General features: G+C 38.3%; 1 protein-coding gene across 9 annotated transcripts in view; it reads right to left on the bottom strand.

The window, feature by feature from the left end:
* Positions 1–553: 553 nt before the first annotated feature.
* SLC18B1 (solute carrier family 18 member B1) overlaps positions 554–18,455 on the bottom strand; it is a 30,075-nt gene continuing 12,173 nt past the window's right edge. For 6 of the 9 annotated variants that reach the window (XM_008006999.3, XM_038000879.2, XM_073022483.1 and 3 more), the window contains 8 exons: positions 15,427–15,583; positions 10,716–10,852; positions 8,122–8,223; positions 5,745–5,836; positions 4,509–4,604; positions 3,652–3,726; positions 2,547–2,640; positions 554–2,450 (listed from right to left, as the gene is read on the bottom strand). In XM_008006999.3, the coding sequence (XP_008005190.3) occupies positions 2,298–2,450; positions 2,547–2,640; positions 3,652–3,726; positions 4,509–4,604; positions 5,745–5,836; positions 8,122–8,223; positions 10,716–10,852; positions 15,427–15,583 (906 nt within the window). In that variant the 3' untranslated portion in view covers positions 554–2,297. Of the gene's footprint in view, positions 2,451–2,546; positions 2,641–3,651; positions 3,770–4,508; positions 4,605–5,744; positions 5,837–8,121; positions 8,224–10,715; positions 10,853–15,426; positions 15,584–18,455 lie in introns of those variants that run through there. The other 3 variants (XM_008007000.3, XM_008007001.3, XR_499934.3) reach the window with 3 other exon arrangements.

Consider the following 18,455-nt stretch of genomic DNA (forward strand, 5'->3'; position numbering starts at 1 on the left):
CCATTTACCATCCCTATCCCCACCCACTCACTGTCCACATGCAGACAGAATCAGATTCTGGCATCACCTCCAGTTTACTAGACTCCAGCCAGCAGACCAAGCCTCATCTTTGACCATGTCAAGCCCTTGTGCACATACTACGGACTGTCCTCTGTCAGAATGAATGAATGGTGGCTACATTCTCCTCCTTCAGATCTCAACTCAAAGGTTGCACTTCCATGGACTTTTTCAAATTAGGCACCCACATCTAAACAACCCTAGCCAACCACTCTATCACATCACCATGTTTTTTTTTTTTTTTCTTCCTAGCATTTCTGTAAGATAACTGGAGAGTCTGATATTTACTTGTTGTTTGTTTCTTTCACCAGTATAAGTTACATAAAAGCAGAAATTGTGTTTATCTTGATCACAGCCAAATCCCTAGCATCTGGCTCAGTGTCAGCCCAGAGAAGACATTCAAAAGATATTTTTGAATGAATACATAAAAGCATTTCTTCTTTTAAAACATTACTGTAAATGTGGCTACTACACCATGAAAATAGGTCAAGAAGCATGAGAGTTACACAATAGACATTTATTCACTTTAACAACATCACGGATTTCACACGAAGTTGGAGGAAGCCCTTCCCTAATAAAACAAGCATTTGCATTAGGGGAAGGAGGCTGACCTGCTCTAGGGATGAAATACATCTACCAAGAATATGGATAAAAACAAAAACAAAACAGATGGCAGAACCAAAAAACAGAGACATTAAAGGAAACGAACAACGTTATACCAAGGAATGTTTATAAATCCAGATCATAAGTGAACGTAAGTTACAAAAATGGAAGTTGTAAGTATTGTTATTCTTGTACTTTTCACACAAACAGAATTTTTTTTTTTTTTTTTTTTTTTTTTTTTGAGACAGAGTCTGGCTCTGTCGCCCAGGCTGGAGTGCAGTGGCCGGATCTCAGCTCACTGCAAGCTCCGCCTCCCGGGTTTACGCCATTCTCCTGCCTCAGCCTCCGGAGTAGCTGGGACTACAGGCGCCCGCCACCTCGCCCGGCTAGTTTTTTGTATTTTTAGTAGAGACGGGGTTTCACCGTGTTCGCCAGGATGGTCTCGATCTCCTGACCTCGTGATCCGCCCGTCTCGGCCTCCCAAAGTGCTGGGATTACAGGCTTGAGCCACCGCGCCCGGCCCACAAACAGAATTTTTAGAAAAGCTTAAAGCCAGGGAGTGCTAGAGAGTTTCTGTATGGCAGGCAAGAATTCTTCCTTTTGAACAAGACTGAAAAACCTCAGGACAAAGAGAACGTATATCTTTTAAAAACTGATTTCATAGTAATGTTTCTATATATTTTGAAGCACCTTTATACATTTAGAGCATATCAAATTAGTTCATTTATTTCCCTGTTCATAAAAAAGTACATTCACAGAATTAGTGTACTCAGACTAAAAAATAAACAGAGGAAATGAGAACTAACTCAAGTTAATAACAACATCTTCAAGGACAAGTTTGGTCACTTAAAAACTAAGTTTTGTTTTGTTTTGTTTTGCTTGTTTTTAATTACCCTTTTCATACTTAATATTTCAAATATAGCTAGTTCAGCAGGACTGCTTTTCAGTATCACAGTAAGTACAACCCCAATACAAGATCATCCAAAAACACGTTGACACTTCCAAGACACTGGCATGGGGTCCACGGAGTTTTGTGCGTAAAATTTTAGAAACCCTTCCTACAGTGATGTTTAAGGCCAGAAGCATTTATTTCTCAACCTTGTATCAATCCAGGATCCATCAGACTAGGTTTCATTAGGCAAGAGAGTAGTTCGTTCCTCCTCTGTGCTGAGGATGTTTTGAGATTTAGACCTACATTGAAGGAAAGAGATGAATATCAATATTTCTCATCTTAAAAACAAACAAACAAACATAAAACCAGTACCTGTATCTCCATCCAACTATCTTTTTAAAAAAGTATCTACTGCCTGGGCGCAGTGGCTCACGCCTGTAATCCTAGCATTTTGGGAGGCCAAGGTGGGCAGATCACTTGAGGTCAGTAGTTTGAGACCAGCCTGGCCAACATGGTGAAATCCTGTCTCTACTAAAAATACAAAAATTAACAGGGCATAGTGGCCCACGCCTGTAATCTCAGCTACGCAGGAGGCTGAGGCAGGAGAACTGCTTGAACCCAGGAGACAGAGGTTGCAGTGAGCTGAGATTGTGTCACTGCATGCCAGTCTGGGTGACAGAGCAAGTCAACATCTCAAAAAATAAAAATTAAAAGAATATCTACCAACTGATAAGCCTCAGAATGCCTAGAAATCCACGGACTGGAAGAATAAATGTAAAATGTTATTTATTTTCCACTTGCACTGGCTAACTTTTAAAGAGAGAAAAAAGCCCCCAAATTGACCATACCTTCTTCTCCTTGAATACTCCAGTAGATAAAACAAGCCCATGGCTAATCCCTTAAATACAATTAAAAGTACTGATTAATGTGAATTTTCCAAGTCAAGTTTTTCCACAAATATAAGGAAAATGAAAATAAAAGACTGATTACTCACACTTATCAGAGCCCATAGACCTTGTATAGCTGCTGCCCATTCAAAACCAATTTTCTCATACAGAAATCCACCTAGCGTTGGTCCTAAAAAAGCACTAACAACAGAAAGAAGAAAAAGTATTCAGTAGTGCAAAAAATAAATAATTACTTCATAAAAAGCTACATGATCCTTCAATTGTAAGTATTCATAAAATTGGAAGATAAGTACCAAAGAAAAAACTAATTCCTGGACACAGTATTCAGTAAAAGAAAATAATTCTACCTGATAATGACATTCAAAATTTTTTAACAATTGTGAAATTATTACTGCTTCTGAAAAGTAGATGGCTTATATAAAAATAAAAAAGATGAAACTGGTTTAAAAAATTCTTTATATTATTCTATTCTCAGTATTTGCAACTAATATAACTCAATTCAAAACAATATATTACATTGGTTAGCATAGTTACCCTTCTGGTAGAAGGTAAAAATAAACAAATGAATGAATAAATGAATAAACTGTAAAAATCAGAGACATGTTTCTATTAAAGGAACTTATAAATATCACTTAAATAAGATAAACTATATGAAAGCATTTTGACTAAGTATTAAACTGTTGGTATACGCATTGATTGTTGAGTGACAGGGTATGGATTAGAACTCTGGCTTTCCCCTAGAGGAACTGTTTGTCTTTGAGAAACTCATCTGATCTCTCAGTGTTTCAATTTCTTCATCAACTAAAATAGGGATAGTATTAATATTTTCCATCTTGCAAGTATGAATGAATTAAATGATGCTGGGCACAGTGGCTCATGCCTGTAAGCCCAGCACTTTGGGAGGCCAAGGCAGGCAGATCACCTGAGGTCAGGAGTTCAAGACCAGCCTGGCCAACATGTTGAAACCCTGTCTCTACTAAAAATACAAAAATTAGCCAGATGTGGTGGCGGGCACCTGTAATCTGAGCTACTCAGGATGCTGAGTCAGAAGAATCTCTTGAACCCAGGAGGCGGAGGTTGCAGTGAGCCAAGATCGTACCATTGCACTCCAGCCTGGGTGATGAGAGTGAAACTCTATCTCAAAAAAAAAAAAAAAAAAAAAAGAAAGAAAGAAATTAAATGACTACTCACCCGATTGACCACATTGCACTGAAAAGACCTGATACAAGTCCCAATGTACTTAATCCCTCTTCAAACCCATTTTCACTGCAAAAAGAGACATGAGTGTATCCATTATTAAAAGGAAAACCTGTGTGAAAGAAAAATTGTATGATAGATCAATTAAGATAAACCAAGGATAATCTGGAAAAAACCAACAGCAAGAACACTCCACTTCTAAGATAAAAAGCAAATCTAATTTAAAAGAATTTTCATAGTTACATTTACTCCATGGTTTTCTAGAAATAATTTTTCTACATATATATGATATTAAGAAGCATGGCTTGTTTGCATTAAATACTTATAAAAATATACAATTAAGAAATTCTTAAAATGAGATGAAGATGGAAAGAGAACAAAGACAACTTTAAAAAAACCGAGATAGCTCCTTATTCCCATGAGAACTATTGAACTGACCCAGCACAGCCATAGTACTTAGTGTTCTTCATCATCACACCTATTAAACAAAAGAACGATGACCAGGTGACACATGCTGGTCACTCTAGGCTCTCTCATGGACCCCCTCCATGAAAGAGGAACAATGCTGAGACCTATCTATTTTGCTTTAGCTTTTCAAAATTACATACATACTGAGGCATACATCAAGCCAGATATCTGTCCACAACCCATTTTAGCTATTAATGTACTATTATCATTTCTATTAGCATATTATTACTATTTATATCATGATATCATATGCTACAGAATCATGAAGATTTGACATTGGGGCAAAAATATCCAACATGCTGCAAAATTGAGAAATTCAAGAAAGCCTGTGATACTTACTACTTATTCACAATACAGCTCTTCAAGCAATGGAAGTAACTTACTGTGCACAACTGAGAATTTCCGGGAAAGTTGGAATTATACTCATTCCGGCAGAGATGCCATTTACAACTAGTATCAGCACCAGCAGCCAAAGCTGACTGCAAAAGGGTTTTGGAGAAAACAAATACAAAAAGAAAAACATTAGCATTTTAAGAAACACAAAGCTTAATGCTAAGGAAGTGAGGATCCCAGATACATTATTTTCACTGATTATGTGCCTAGTCTCATTCCCATTCCCATCTAACCCATTTCATTCAGTTGGAGTGCCTTTTAGCTCCTTACAGTATTTGTGGGGGCTGGGGGGAATTCATCCTGATATCTCCATCTTTTTGGTCCTTTGGTTATATATATCACATGTCTGGAGCCAACCTGGCTTCTTCTCACCAGACAAAATCCCTTCAAAATTAGTGAAAATGTCAGTACTAATACTCTTCTTTCAATCACTTGGCTTTGAACTTCAATTAATTTAAAAATGGCATAGAAGGAAAGAGGTAAAAGAAGAGTCAGGAAACACATTTGTTCCATATGAGGAGACTATGCCAGTTACTTAATATATGTTACCAGATTTAATCCTTGTAATGTAAGTACTATTATCAGCTCCTTTTTGTAGATGAGAAAACTGAGGCTCTTGGAAGTTAAGTGGTTTGCTTACTAGTACATGGCAAAGCCAAAACCTAAACTCAAGTCTGAAGGACTCTGAAACCCCTTCCTTTCCATATTACTATGTTTTATCCCAGAAGTACCTGAAAAGGTCTAAGAAGTTCAGTTTATTTTAGCAACTAAATTACATTAAGCAATTTAGTTGTAATTACATTAAGCAAGGTTTAATAGGCAGCTACTACATGCTAAGGATGATACAGAAACAAAAACAGATTTGGTCCCTGCCTCAAGGAAAAAGAATAGAAAAAAACAAAAATATATTCTAAGAACTATCAAGTAAAGGTAAGTAGCAACAAAATCTATTTTAAAAATAAAGTATAAACAAGTAGGTACAATTGAAATACAGGAGAATATGCATTTTTGTCATTTGAGACAGATTTTATGCATTTTTTTCTGCTTCTCCCACTGCTAGCTTCTAGTAGGGTAAAATATTGTCAGCCTAACAATTCAATAGAGTACTACAGTTAATTATTTAAATATTAATGTTCCAAATACTAACCTATACCAGTGTTAAAACAAAATTTTTTGAAATAATTCCTAATGTTATTTAGCCAAACATACAGAAGAAAAAAAACTACCTTTTAATATGCAAGACTGGGACAGGCCCTAAGAGTATGTAGCACCCAGCTGTGATTAAATTGCCAAACACCAGAAGCCATTTCCTTAGAGGCTGATAAGGAGAAAGAGAGTCAAAATGAGTCTTAGAGCCAAAGACCCTCCATAATCAAACAATATAAAACATTAGTAAAAAACACAAATCATGATATTAAAAAACCCAAATACAATGAAGAAAACAAAACTTTACATTTATTTATTTATTATTTATTTATTTTTTATTTTATTTTTTATGTTTTTGAGACGGAGTCTTGCTTTGTCACCCAGGCTGGAGTGCAGTGGCGCGATCTCGGCTCATTGCAAGCTCCGCCTCCCGGGTTCACGACATTCTCCTGACTCAGCCTCCGGGGTAGCTGGGACTACAGGTGCCCGCCACAACGCTTGGCTAATTTTTTTTGTATTTTTTTAGTAGAGACGGGGTTTTACCATGTTAGCCAGGATGGTCTCAATCTCCTGACCTCGTGATCCGCCTGCCTTGACCTCCCAAAGTGCTGGGATTACAGCAGTGAGAAAATAAGGAGATGATAAACTCGCAAGCAAGGACGATATATAACAAGACAGAAAGTGAACAAAGGACAAAGATTTCTTAGCAGGGGAGTGTATTGCAGATCAGATTTTGCACATGATGAACTATTACAAATATAACAACAAAAAAACTAACTCTAAAATGCAATGACCAGCCAGGCGCGGTGGCTCACATCTATAATCCCAACAGTCTGGGAGGCCGATGTCGGAATATTGCTTGAGCTCACAAGTTTGAGACCAGCCTAGCCAACATGGTAAAACCCAGTCTCTACTAAAAAAGCACAAAAATTAGCCAGGTGTGGTGGTAGACATCTGTAATCCCAGCTACTCAGGAGGCTGAGGCAGGAAAATTGCTTGAACCTGGGAGGCGGAGATTGCAGTGAGCCAAGATCATACCACTATACTCCATTCTGGGCAACAGAGCAAGATTCTGTCCAAAAAAAAAAAAAACCAGTGACTACAAAAAAACCCCTACCAGGTATTAATAGTTACAATACCTAGAAAAATCACATCATTAAATTACCTGCTAGAGACTGAATGCTTATATCCCCCCAAAATTTATACATTAAATCTTAACACCAATGTGCTGGTATCTGGAGGTGAGCCTTTGGGAGGTGATTAGGTAATGAAGGTGTAGCCTTCATGAATAGGATTAGTATCTCTATACAAGAGGCCACAGAGAGCTCCCTTGCCTGTTCCATCGTGGTGAGGTTACAGTGAAAGAAGACAATCTGTGCGCCAGGCAACAGGCCCTCATCAGACATCAGATCTACCAGTGCCTTAATCTTGGACATTTTGGTCTCCACAATTGTGAGAAATAAATTTCTATTGTTTATAAATCCTCTCAGTTTATGGTATTTTGTTACAGTATCCTGAATGGACTAAGATTGTATCCAGTAAAATTATCCCTTATAAACTACTTGAATCAGGACAAAAATTACAGGGGTACCATATCTGCTCAGTTATGTAAGATTATATCTGAAAACCAAGCTCCAAACACTGTTTAAGATACTTGCTTTTTGACATCTGGGTTACTAAGTATTCCACAAGTAAATCAGTTCTTGATAAATAAATATGCAAATGAAATGAAGGGAAATGCAAAATATAAGCCCTAAAATCACAGAAGTTTAAGATTTGACTAGCAGTGCTCTCATCATCTGTACTGAATGGTTTAAACCTGGTTGAAAGAGAACAGAAGGGTATTTTTTTTTTTAAACAGAAAGGCTATGAGATAACCAGTGCATATTTGTGTGGTCAATTTTTTCACTCACACAGAAAATCTAAATTATCTCCTCCTAAAGAAGAAATCTCTCAATTCGATCAAGTCTGTCTAAGACTTTGCCCTATTTATTAAGATCAATCCATTTTTTTTACATCAAGAGAGTTTTTTCCTTTGGAGAGTCTAATCCAGGAGCTGGATGTGGTGGCACATGCCTATAATCCCTGCTACCTAGGAGGCTGATGCAGGAGGATCACTTGAGACCAAGAGTTCAAGGCTGCAGTAAGCTATGATCGCGCCACTGCCCTCCAGTCTGGATGACAATGTTGGGGGAAGAAATTAGAAAAAGAAAGTCTAATCCAATTTTTTTTTTTAAGCATAAGACTCTTCCTCTTTTCCCAAGTGAAGCAATTTAAAGTGAATTGGTTTAGTATGATAGCTGACCCTTAGGGTGATAGAAGATACTGCAACCTCTCCCTAGTCCAATTGAATATATCAAGTCTAACCAGTGGACCCCTAGAGTTCCAAAGGAACAATTGGAAAACCACTGCTCTAAACATGCAAAAGTGACTCAAGTATAAATTAAGTGTACGTACTGGCATTTTATCACTTAGGAGACCAAATAGCGGTGAAGAGATGGCATACGACAGTGCCAGACCCAGGAATACTAGTCCCACATATCCAGCTGGTAAATTAAACTGTAAAAGAAATCCTATATTAAAGTTACATAATTAAGTCATTTTTAAGTAAACATCCCTCTTTTCCTTCTACCATTTCTTTAGCTCTTGTTATTACCATAAGTCTACTAATAATATTCTGCACTGTCCTAATTTTCATCTTACCTTTGAAAATGCGTTACTTTTTCTCTATGGGAGGACAACCTAACCAGAAGTCAGAAGAGTAGATTTTTTGCTTTGTAGCCTTTGGCATTAAACATACTTTGCTTCCATAACTCAGAGCATTTTTATATGTAAATTAATGTTTTGCAAACTTCAATGTGCATAAAAATTACCTGGAGAACTTGCTAAAAGAGATTCTTGGATTCCAACCATAGGGTTTCTGATTCAGAAAAAGAGGAAAATAAATTTCTAAAGATTTCTTAGGTTGGAGTTGGGTAATGGGATGGGCCACAGCACTTCAAACTGAAAAGGGGGCAGCAGTGGTGAGGCACCACCAATAGCCCTGAGGGAGTCAATGTCTGATATAAAACTGGGTGTGGTGGCGCATGCCTGTAATCCCAGCATTTAGGGAGATTGAGGCAGGTGGATCACTTCAGGTCAGGAGTTTGAGACAAGCCTGGCCAACATGATGAAACCCCATCTCTGCTAAAAAATACAAAAATTAGCCTGCTGTGGTGGCACATGCCTGTAATCCCAGCTACTCAGGAGGCTGAGGCAGGAGAATCGCTTGAACTTGGGAGGCAGAGGCTACGGTGAGCCGAGATCATGCCACTATACTCCAGCTTGGGTGACACAGCGAGACTCTGTCTCAAAAGCAAAAAAAAAGTTCTGATATAGTCCATCATCAGCCAGAAACAAGAAGGGCCTATACTACCTCCCATACCACAAATGGGTCGATTATAGTTATCTTCGAGGAAACCTCCTGTCTTCCTCATCTTTTTAAAATAAATTACATTTTCTTGAGAAACAACAACAAAAAAGATTTCTTATAAGATATACACAAACAAGTTAGATTTCCCAGAGATTAGTTATAGATTTTTTTTCATTGTTTAGACACAACTTCTTAAAAGCACAGAAAAACAGCTGAAAAATATAGGTTGTTGACGATCTAAATGGACTGTGTCAGTATAATCACAAAACATTTTTCTTATGGGCGTCACACGTATCCGTGTGAAGAGACCACCAAACAGGCTTTGTGTCAGCAATAAAGCTTTTTAATCACTTGGGTGCAGACAGACTGAGTCTGAAAAAGGAGTCAGCAAAGTGAGATGGGGTGGGGCGGTTTGATAGGATTTGGGTAACTAGTGGAAAATTACAGTTAAAAGTGGTTATCTCTTACGGGCAGGGGCTGAGGTCACAAGGTGCAGGGTGGGGAGATCATAAAACTCATTGCCCAGGGGAGGAATGTCGATTGATCAGTTGGGGAGGGGCAGGAACAAATCACAATGGTAAAATGTCATCTTTTATGGTTCTTCAGTTGCTCCAGGTCATCTGGATGTATACATGCAGGTCACAGGGGTTATGATGGCTTAGCTTGGGCTCAGAGGCCTGACATTGGGTAACTTACGGTACTCACTGGCTAAAGGCAGTATTATATTACTGTCTAAATCTTGGACCAGGCACTAAAATAACAGTCTCCATGTTTACCTGTGAAGTTCCCCAAACTGTCTTCAGTGATTTCAAGGGGTAGTGTAAAATTATAAGAAAAATTAATTTTAATCTTTACATTCTATGATCAGTAAATGTTCAGAAAGCATTTGAAATGACCATATTAGCAACTTTATTGATATTAGAAAGTATATTGAAACTTAAGTTTCTGTGCTATCTTAAATCCAGTACCTCAAAGTCATTATGGGCCGAAGTTAGTCATTTTTGCCTTTTATCAACACATATTAATTGTCCAGTGTAATTAACTACCACACCTTGTAATGGACTGTGTCAGTAATAATATTTTTTCAAAAATATCTAAGAACAAATTTCGATGACTTCAAACTTTTAGAATTCAACATTTTATTTTTTAGTTCTAGGGATACTTGGTTCCTTTCTCAAATCCCAGAATAATACAGTCCATAGTCATCTGATTATACAAAGTAGCCTAAAAAGTCAGTAGACCCAGGGGGGATCTGTTACAGAAGAAGCACATCTTACATCAAATGAGCTACTCTGTACCCCTAATGTCTCACTGCAATTCAAACAAACAGAGGAAAAGTCTCCTTGTTAAGCAGCATGGATGATGTCCAAGCTAGACCTACAATGACATGAGCAAGGTCTTAGAAAGAAGGAAACTAATGTTTTGGCCACTTAGTGAAAGACTTCTTTCATTTTTACTGAATTAGATCCCTAGTTCACAGGCACAGCAGAGACAGACAGGCTACCTCGGTGTGTAGTGCCCACTCTGCCTCCTTCTCCCAGCCACGCAAGGGTCTTTCCACAGAGCAGGGCCCAAGAACAAGCAGTTACATACATCCACCTGCTACAATGCAGCACTCTTCAGCAATCAGGCAACTTACCTTCTCCAAAACAAAGAGAGACAGAGTAGGATCAAGGAAGCCAAAACATGAGCTGAGTGAGTTGATGACAAAGGCTATAAGGCCAACTTTGGGTAAAGCAATCAGTTTCCAGAATGAGTGTTCACCTGGATCAGACTCTTTGGAGAAAAAAGAAAAAAAAAAAATTCAAAGCAATTAAAATCTCTTAATTTTAACTTATTTGGAAAACTGGTCAGACCATCTTTATCTGGTAATCAACACAACTCAACCTCTGAATTTGCCTAAAATTGTATACAATCTACACTTGCATATAAATTATTCAAACCTAGAGGCCACATTCAATTTATCAAAAACAATTTCCCAAATTAGAAAGAATCAACTGGAATCAGAGTGTGAGGGAAAGAAGGAGTCTTAGGTTACAGGTTGTAACTATTATACTCATCCTGGCCAGAGATAATATCAGGTTTAGACATTGTGTTAATCTGTTCTCACACTGCTAATAAAGACATGCCTGAGGCTGGGTAATTTATAAAGGAAAGAGGTTTAAGAAACTCAAAGTTCCACATGGCTGGGGAAGCCTCACAATCATGGTGGAAGATGAAGGAAGAGTAAAGGGACACCTTACATGGCTGCAGGCAAGAGAGCTTGTGCAGGGGAACTCCCATCTATAAAAATATCAGATCTTGTGAGACTTATTCACCACCATGAGAACAGTATGGGGGAAACCACCCCCATGATTTAATTACCTCCACCTGGCCCCACCTTTGACATGTGGGGATTATTACAATTCAAGGCGAGATTCGGGTGGGGATATAGCAAACTCATATCAGACATGAAAGCTTTTTTTTTTTTTTAAGAGATGGTGTGTATTGCTCTGTCACCCAGGCTGGAGTGCAATGGTGTTCTTATAGTTCACTGCAGCCTCCAACTCCTGCACTCAAGTGATCCTCCTGCCTCAGCTTCCCAAGTAGCTGGGACTACAGATGTGCACTACCTCACCCAGCTAATTTAAAAAATTTTAGAGATGGGGTCTCCCTACGTTGCCCAGACTGTTCGCAAATTTTTGGCCTAAAGCGATCCTCCCACCTCAGCCTCCCACTTGTGGATGTGGAAACACTTTGATGGCCATGACAGCCTTCATTTATCCCCATTTCTCCCACAATATCCTGTACAGTTCATTAGTCTATAAATACTTGTTGAATCACGATCAAATATGGAGCAAAGTGCAAAAACATCATGAAGTGTGGTTCAACTATTTTAAGTGTTATCCTTAGATTTTTTTCAGGATATAAGAGATAAAGTGAAACCTTGGTGTTAGTTTTTGTTTGTTTTTGTTTTTTGTTTTTTTGTTTGTGTGTGTGTGTGTGTGTGTGTGTGTTTTTTTTTTGAGACAGAGTCTCACTCTGTCACCCAGGCTGGAGCGCAGTGACGCGATCTCGGCTCACTGCAACCTCCACCTCCTGAATTCAAGCAATTCTCCTGAGCCTCAGCCTCCTGAGTAGCTGGGATTACAGGTGCACGCAACATGCCTGGCTAATTTTTGTATTTTTAGTAGAGACGGGGTTTCACCATGTTGGTCAGGCTGGTCTCGAACTCCTGACCCCCGGACCCATCCACCTTGGCCTTCCAAAGTGCTGAGATTACAGGCATGAGCCACCATGCCTGGCCGGTGTTAGTTTCTCAATTATGAACCAAGTATTCAATGGTGAAATAAATCTGAGCACATCCTTGATGCTCAACTACAGAAACTGCAGGATGTAGTTGGACTTAGAAAGAGGAGAAACACCACTGTGTGGCTCAGTGAGGTATTGCAGGCAGGGAGACAAGTTCGTGTGATTTTTGAATTGTATATACTAAGGATATTAGTCACTTTTAAAATAAAAATTATAAAAGATTCCAATTTTAATTGGTTACATTTATTGTGAAAGTAAGAAGTATTATGTATTTATGGTAAAAAATAAATCATTATTGCATAATAGTCCCTGTTCCTAAAATCTAGGGTGAGAAAAGGAGTTGTCATAGTGAGAATACATTAAAACATCCATGAAAATGAAACATAATTAGTATAATTAAGCTGTTGAAGACCAAGTAATGAAAACTTGGGGTACTTGCTTGAAGGGACATGACTCCCTGGCTGACAAAACCTGACACAGGAAGTTACTGTTAGAGATGGGGAATAGGGTTGTCCTCAAGTGTGAGGGGGCAGGAAAAATGCTGAGCACTATGGCACTACCTATACCAAATCTAGTCCAGTGATCGAGAAGGTTTAGAAAAACTCCCCAGAAAAGGGCTGGGCACAGTGGCTCATGCCTGTAATCCCAGCACTTCGGGGGGCCGAAGTGGGTATATCATGAGGTCAAGAGTTCGAGACCAGCCTGGCCAACATGGTGAAACCCTGTCTCTACTAAAAATATAAAAATTAACCAGGTGTGGTGGCACAGGCCTGTAATCCCAGCTACTCTGGAGGCTGAGGCAGGAGAATTGCTTGAACCTGGGAAGCAAAGGTTGCAATGAGCCAAGATTGTGCCACTGTATTCCAGCCTGAGCAACAGAGCAAGACTGTCTCACAAAAAAAAAAAAAAAAAAAAAAAAAAAAAAAGAAAGAAACCCCTCCGCCCTGCAAAAAGGTAATAAAATCAAGTTTTGCAGGATAACTAAGAGTTAGGTAGAGTGGAAGAAAGATATTCCACTCTTCTACTTAAATCTAACAATAGGCCAGGCACAGTGGCTCACACCTGTAATCCCAGCACTTTGAGAAACCAAGATGGGAGGATCACTTGAAGTCAGGAGATCGAGACTAGACTGGCCAACATGGTGAAACCCCATCTCTACTAAAAATACAAAAATTACCCAGGTGTGGTGGCATGTACCTGTACTCCCAGCTACTTGAGAGGCTGAAGCATGAGATTTGCTTGATCACAGGAGGCAGAGCTTGAAGTGAGCCAAGATTACACCACTACACTCCAGCCAGGGTGACAGACTCCGTTTCAAAAAAAAACAAAAAATCTAACAATAGCTCCCAATGGCTTTCAGGATAAAGTTCATATTTCATGGATTTAAGGATTTTTTATTTTAAAAAATAAGTAAAAATTGTCTCTATTTATGGTATAAAACATTATATTTTGATATATGTATACATTGTGGAATAACTAAATGAAGCTAATTAACATGCTTTGCCTCACATACTTTTTTTTAATGGTAAGAACACTTAAAATCTACTATTGACAATTTTCAAGTGTACAATATGTTGTTATTAACTATAGTCGCCATGATGTACAATAGATCTCTTAAACTTACTAGATTTAAAGATTTTAATAAGATAATTGACACGTCCATGACTCTATTTTAGAAGTATTTTTTTTTTTAGAGCAGTATAGGAGAGGGGACCTGGTGAGCAGATATAATGAATGATTCTTAGCCACCCAATGCTAAAGCCACATTGTCTATGGGTCTAAAAGGTGGTAAAGAAATGGGCAGAACTTATAAAATAAAAAATTCTGCCAATATCAGTAATTTTTAAAATTTATTTGATTTTTTAGCATCTATCTATAAACTCTTCTAAAACAATAACAATTTTTTTTTTTTTTGAGACAGAGTCTCACTCTCCTGCCCAGGCTGGAGTGCAGTGCCGTGATCTTGGCTCACTCAACTTCCGCCTCCTGGGTTCAAGCAATTCTCCTGTCTCAGCCTCCTGAGTAGCTGGGATTACAGGCATGCACCACCATGCCTGGCTAATTTTTGTATTTTTAGTAGAGACGGGGTTTCACCAGGTTGGCCAGGCTGGTCTCGAACTCCTGACCTCAGGTGATCTACCTGCCTCAGCCTCCCAAAGTGCTGGGATTACAGGCATGAGCCACTGTACCTGACCAAATAATAACAATCTTTAAAAGTAGTACTAATTGGGAATACTTAAATCTACATTTACAGCCTTAATATTATCAATACTAGAGATTTTTTTTAAATACCAGTTTATAATTTTTTTGCGGGGGCGGACACAGTCTCACTCTGTCACCCAGGCTGGAATGCAATGGCACAATCTTGGCTCACTGCAACCTCCACCTCCTGGGTTCAAGCGATTCTCATGCCTTAGCCTCCCGAGTAGCTTGGACTACAGGTGTGCACCACCATGCCCAGCTAATTTTTGTACTTGTAGTAGACACAGGGTTTCACCATGTTGGCCAGGCTGGTCTCGAACCCTTGGCCTCAAGTGATCTACCAGCCTTAGCATCCCAAAGTGCTGTGATTACAGGCATGAGCCACTGTGTCCGGCCCAGTTCATAATTTTTTAAAAACACTATTAAAAGAGAACACCTGAATCTACATCCTTGTATCTGAGCTACTCTGTGAAGACAGCTGCAAGGACCACTGGGAAAGAAGGATGGGCATTATTCTCTTAGCTTATAGCCTTCTAGGAACATTGGGCTATGTGTGGCCCACAGAAACTTCTGGCTTTGATATTTAGTTCAGTCCAAGAAAATCTCTCATAGACACAGCATATGGTAATGGTTTATGATCAGAAGTTAAATATTTGCTAGCTCTAAAGGTTGGAAAGAATTTTTAATTTACAGAAATTCATATAAACTAATTGCCTGCATTACTGAAAAAATAATCAGTTATTTTTAAAAGCTACTTTTGATTATATAAAATAAAACAATATCTGGTAAACTGGTCCCTTACAAAGGTATAAACATATATTTAAGGTTCTTAAAATGAGTCATAAGTGTGGACTTACCATAATTGGGTAAAATATACATATTCAGTGGTACCATCAGCAAAACGATGCATCCCAGAACAATAAAGGGCACTTCATAGCCAAAGGACTGATATAAAAAGCCACCTAGAGGAGGACCTAGTATTAGCCCCAGTCCAGAAAATGTCTCAAGACTTCCCTTAAAATGAGAAAAAGAAAAAATCAGTTTAAATACTTCATTTGAAGAATTAACAAGGTACTATCTAAAAAAAACGAAATTCTGTCTTCTTCATAATTTACATACACACACTCCCAAGATGGACTCAAAATTTAAATGCACATATTGAAATCATAAAACTATTAGAAAAATAAAATATGGGAGTATTTAAAAAATTGTTATCATAGGGAAGGTATTGTAATTGTGACATAAAACACCAGAAGATAAAAAAGATTGACAAATCTGATTACGTGAAAATATGAAAACTATGCATAAAAAAAATCAAAAGATAAATGAAGAACAGAGAAAAAAATGGCAAAGAACTAATTCCCCAAATACATCATGAGAGCTACAATGAGGAAAAGAAAAATGGGCAAATGCTATAAATAAACTGTTGACACATAGAGTGGAATACAAAGATATTTTGGAAGTTCACCCTCACTTTTTAAAAGAAATGAAATGAGCAAATTTAAACCACAAGATACCAATTTTCACCTATTTCCTATCGAATGCTCTATGCTAGCAAGTGAACACCAGTAGGCAATTTGGCAATTTGGCAAATTAAGGCACATATCTCATGACGCAGAATTCCACTTGTAAAAAATTAACTTACAAGTATAGACATGCAGATGTGACATGGTATGTATATAAGCTTATGCACTATAGCAGAGTTTTGCAATAGCAAAAGATGAAAATAATCTAAATATTGATCAACGATGTAAGTAAACCAGGTTATATCCACACAGTGAAATACTATACAGCCAGTAAGAAAAGTAAAGAGTAAGAAAGTTCCTTATATGTAGGTACAGGAAGATCTCCAAGATGATTTCATTGTTGGTGTAACCAGTGAGGTGCTGAATGGTACATATGGTATGCTACCATTTGTGTAAAGAAAAAAGAGGGATAATGCAATAGTCCTGTCCAAGTAAAAAAATAAAAAGAAAAAAGGGGGAGGCAAATCATGCTCTCTCGCTTGTGCGCTCTCTCTCTCTCTCAGTGTGTGTGTGTGTGTGTCAGTGTGTACATACATATATGTGGAATTTCTCTGGAAGAAACCTACAATATCTGTTGCCTTCCCTAAGGGGATGGAGGGCTGGGCACCTGCACAACTGGTGTGTATAAAAAGGCTGAGCAACAGTTATATGTAGAATATATTTACTATATTCTATGTTCCCTTCTGTAACTTTCGAATTTTGTACAATATAAAATTATTTTGTTTAAAGTTAAACAAAACAATGCTATGGAAAAAAAAAAGGGTTTACCACTATAGATATTGTAACATTTTAAATCAATCTAGTTTTTAGGGACCTTAAACAGAGATCTGTGGCTTGCAACCTTATATCCTCAGACCTTACAGAGTACACAAAAATATTCTATTAATAACTTTCAACACTTCAAAAAGAAACTGAAATTCTTTAATCACAATAAGGCCATCCAGATCAATTACCATGTTAGTGTGTTAGCTGTTGGCTGCAATTTTATACAGAAACTTGGTATAGCAACACTGGTGTCTCTTGCTGATCAGAAGATCCAATGGACTATTATCATTATCGTAGGAATTTATTAGGTAGCGCTTTCCAGAGTGTTCCACAGAATACCAGCTCTTTAAGAGATCAACAAGTCTTGTTTGTTTGAAAAAATAGTTCCAGCCAGGCGTGGTGGCTCACACTCGTAATCCCAGCCACCTTGGAAGGCCAAAGTGGTAGGATTGCTTGAGGCCAGGAATTGAAGACCAGCCTGGGCAACTCAGCAAGACCCTGTCTCAGAAAAAGAAAGAAAAAGAAAGAGAGAAAGAGAGAGAGAGAGAGAGAGAGAGAGAGAGAGAGAGAGAAAGAAAGAAAGAAAGAAAGAAAGAAAGAAAGAAAGAAAGAAAGAAAGAAAGAAAGAAAGAGAAAGAAAGAAAGAAAGAAAGAAAGAAAGAAAGAAAGAAAGAAAGAAAGAAAGAAAGAAAGAAAGAAAGAAAGAAAGAAAGAAAGAAAGAAAGAAAGAAAGAAAGAAAGAAAAGGCCGGGCGCAGTGGCTCAAGCCTGTAATCCCAGCACTTTGGGAGGCCGAGACGGGCGGATCACGAGGTCAGGAGATCGAGACCATCCTGGCTAACACGGTGAAACCCCGTCTCTACTAAAAAATACAAAAAACTAGCCGGGCGAGGTGGCGGGCGCCTGTAGTCCCAGCTACTCGGGAGGCTGAGGCAGGAGAATGGCGTAAACCCGGGAGGCGGAGCTTGCAGTGAGCTGAGATCCGGCCACTGCACTCCAGCCTGGGCGACAGAGCTAGACTCCATCTCAAAAAAAAAAAAAAAAAAAAGAAAGAAAGAGAGAGAGAGAAAGAGAGAGAGAGAGAGAAAGAAAGAAAGAAAGAAAGAAAGAAAGAAAGAAAGAAAGAAAGAAAGAAAGAAAGAAAGAAAGAAAGAAAGAAAGAAAGGAGGGAGTGAGGGAGGGAGGGAGGGAAGGAAGGAAGGAAGGAAGGAAGGAAGGAAGGAAGGAAGGAAGGAAGGAAAGAAAGAAAAGATAGAAAAAAGTGGTTCCATAGTTAAAGTGCGTTGTAGAACATCTAATAAAGTAATCCTACTCCAAGATTTTCAAGGTCTGAAGACATTAATGTGAACTAGGCATCTCTAAGTTAGAGGCAGCAGATAGCACTCTCCAAACCTGCTTAGCCATAAACCCTTATCTTATAGGGCATATCAACAGACTAGTGTTCTTCTGAGCCCTTTCTCAGAAAAACATATTTTTTTTCCTCCCTTTCTAGAGAAATATATTTTCTGGAAATGTAAATTGTATACCTGCCAAATGGCAACAGAATCTAACATAAACTTATCCAGCTATATACATAAATGCTTAACAAAAAGTGGG

Source organism: Chlorocebus sabaeus, chromosome 13, assembly GCF_047675955.1.
Source record: "Chlorocebus sabaeus isolate Y175 chromosome 13, mChlSab1.0.hap1, whole genome shotgun sequence".
In the NCBI taxonomy this organism is placed as follows: domain Eukaryota; kingdom Metazoa; phylum Chordata; class Mammalia; order Primates; family Cercopithecidae; genus Chlorocebus; species Chlorocebus sabaeus.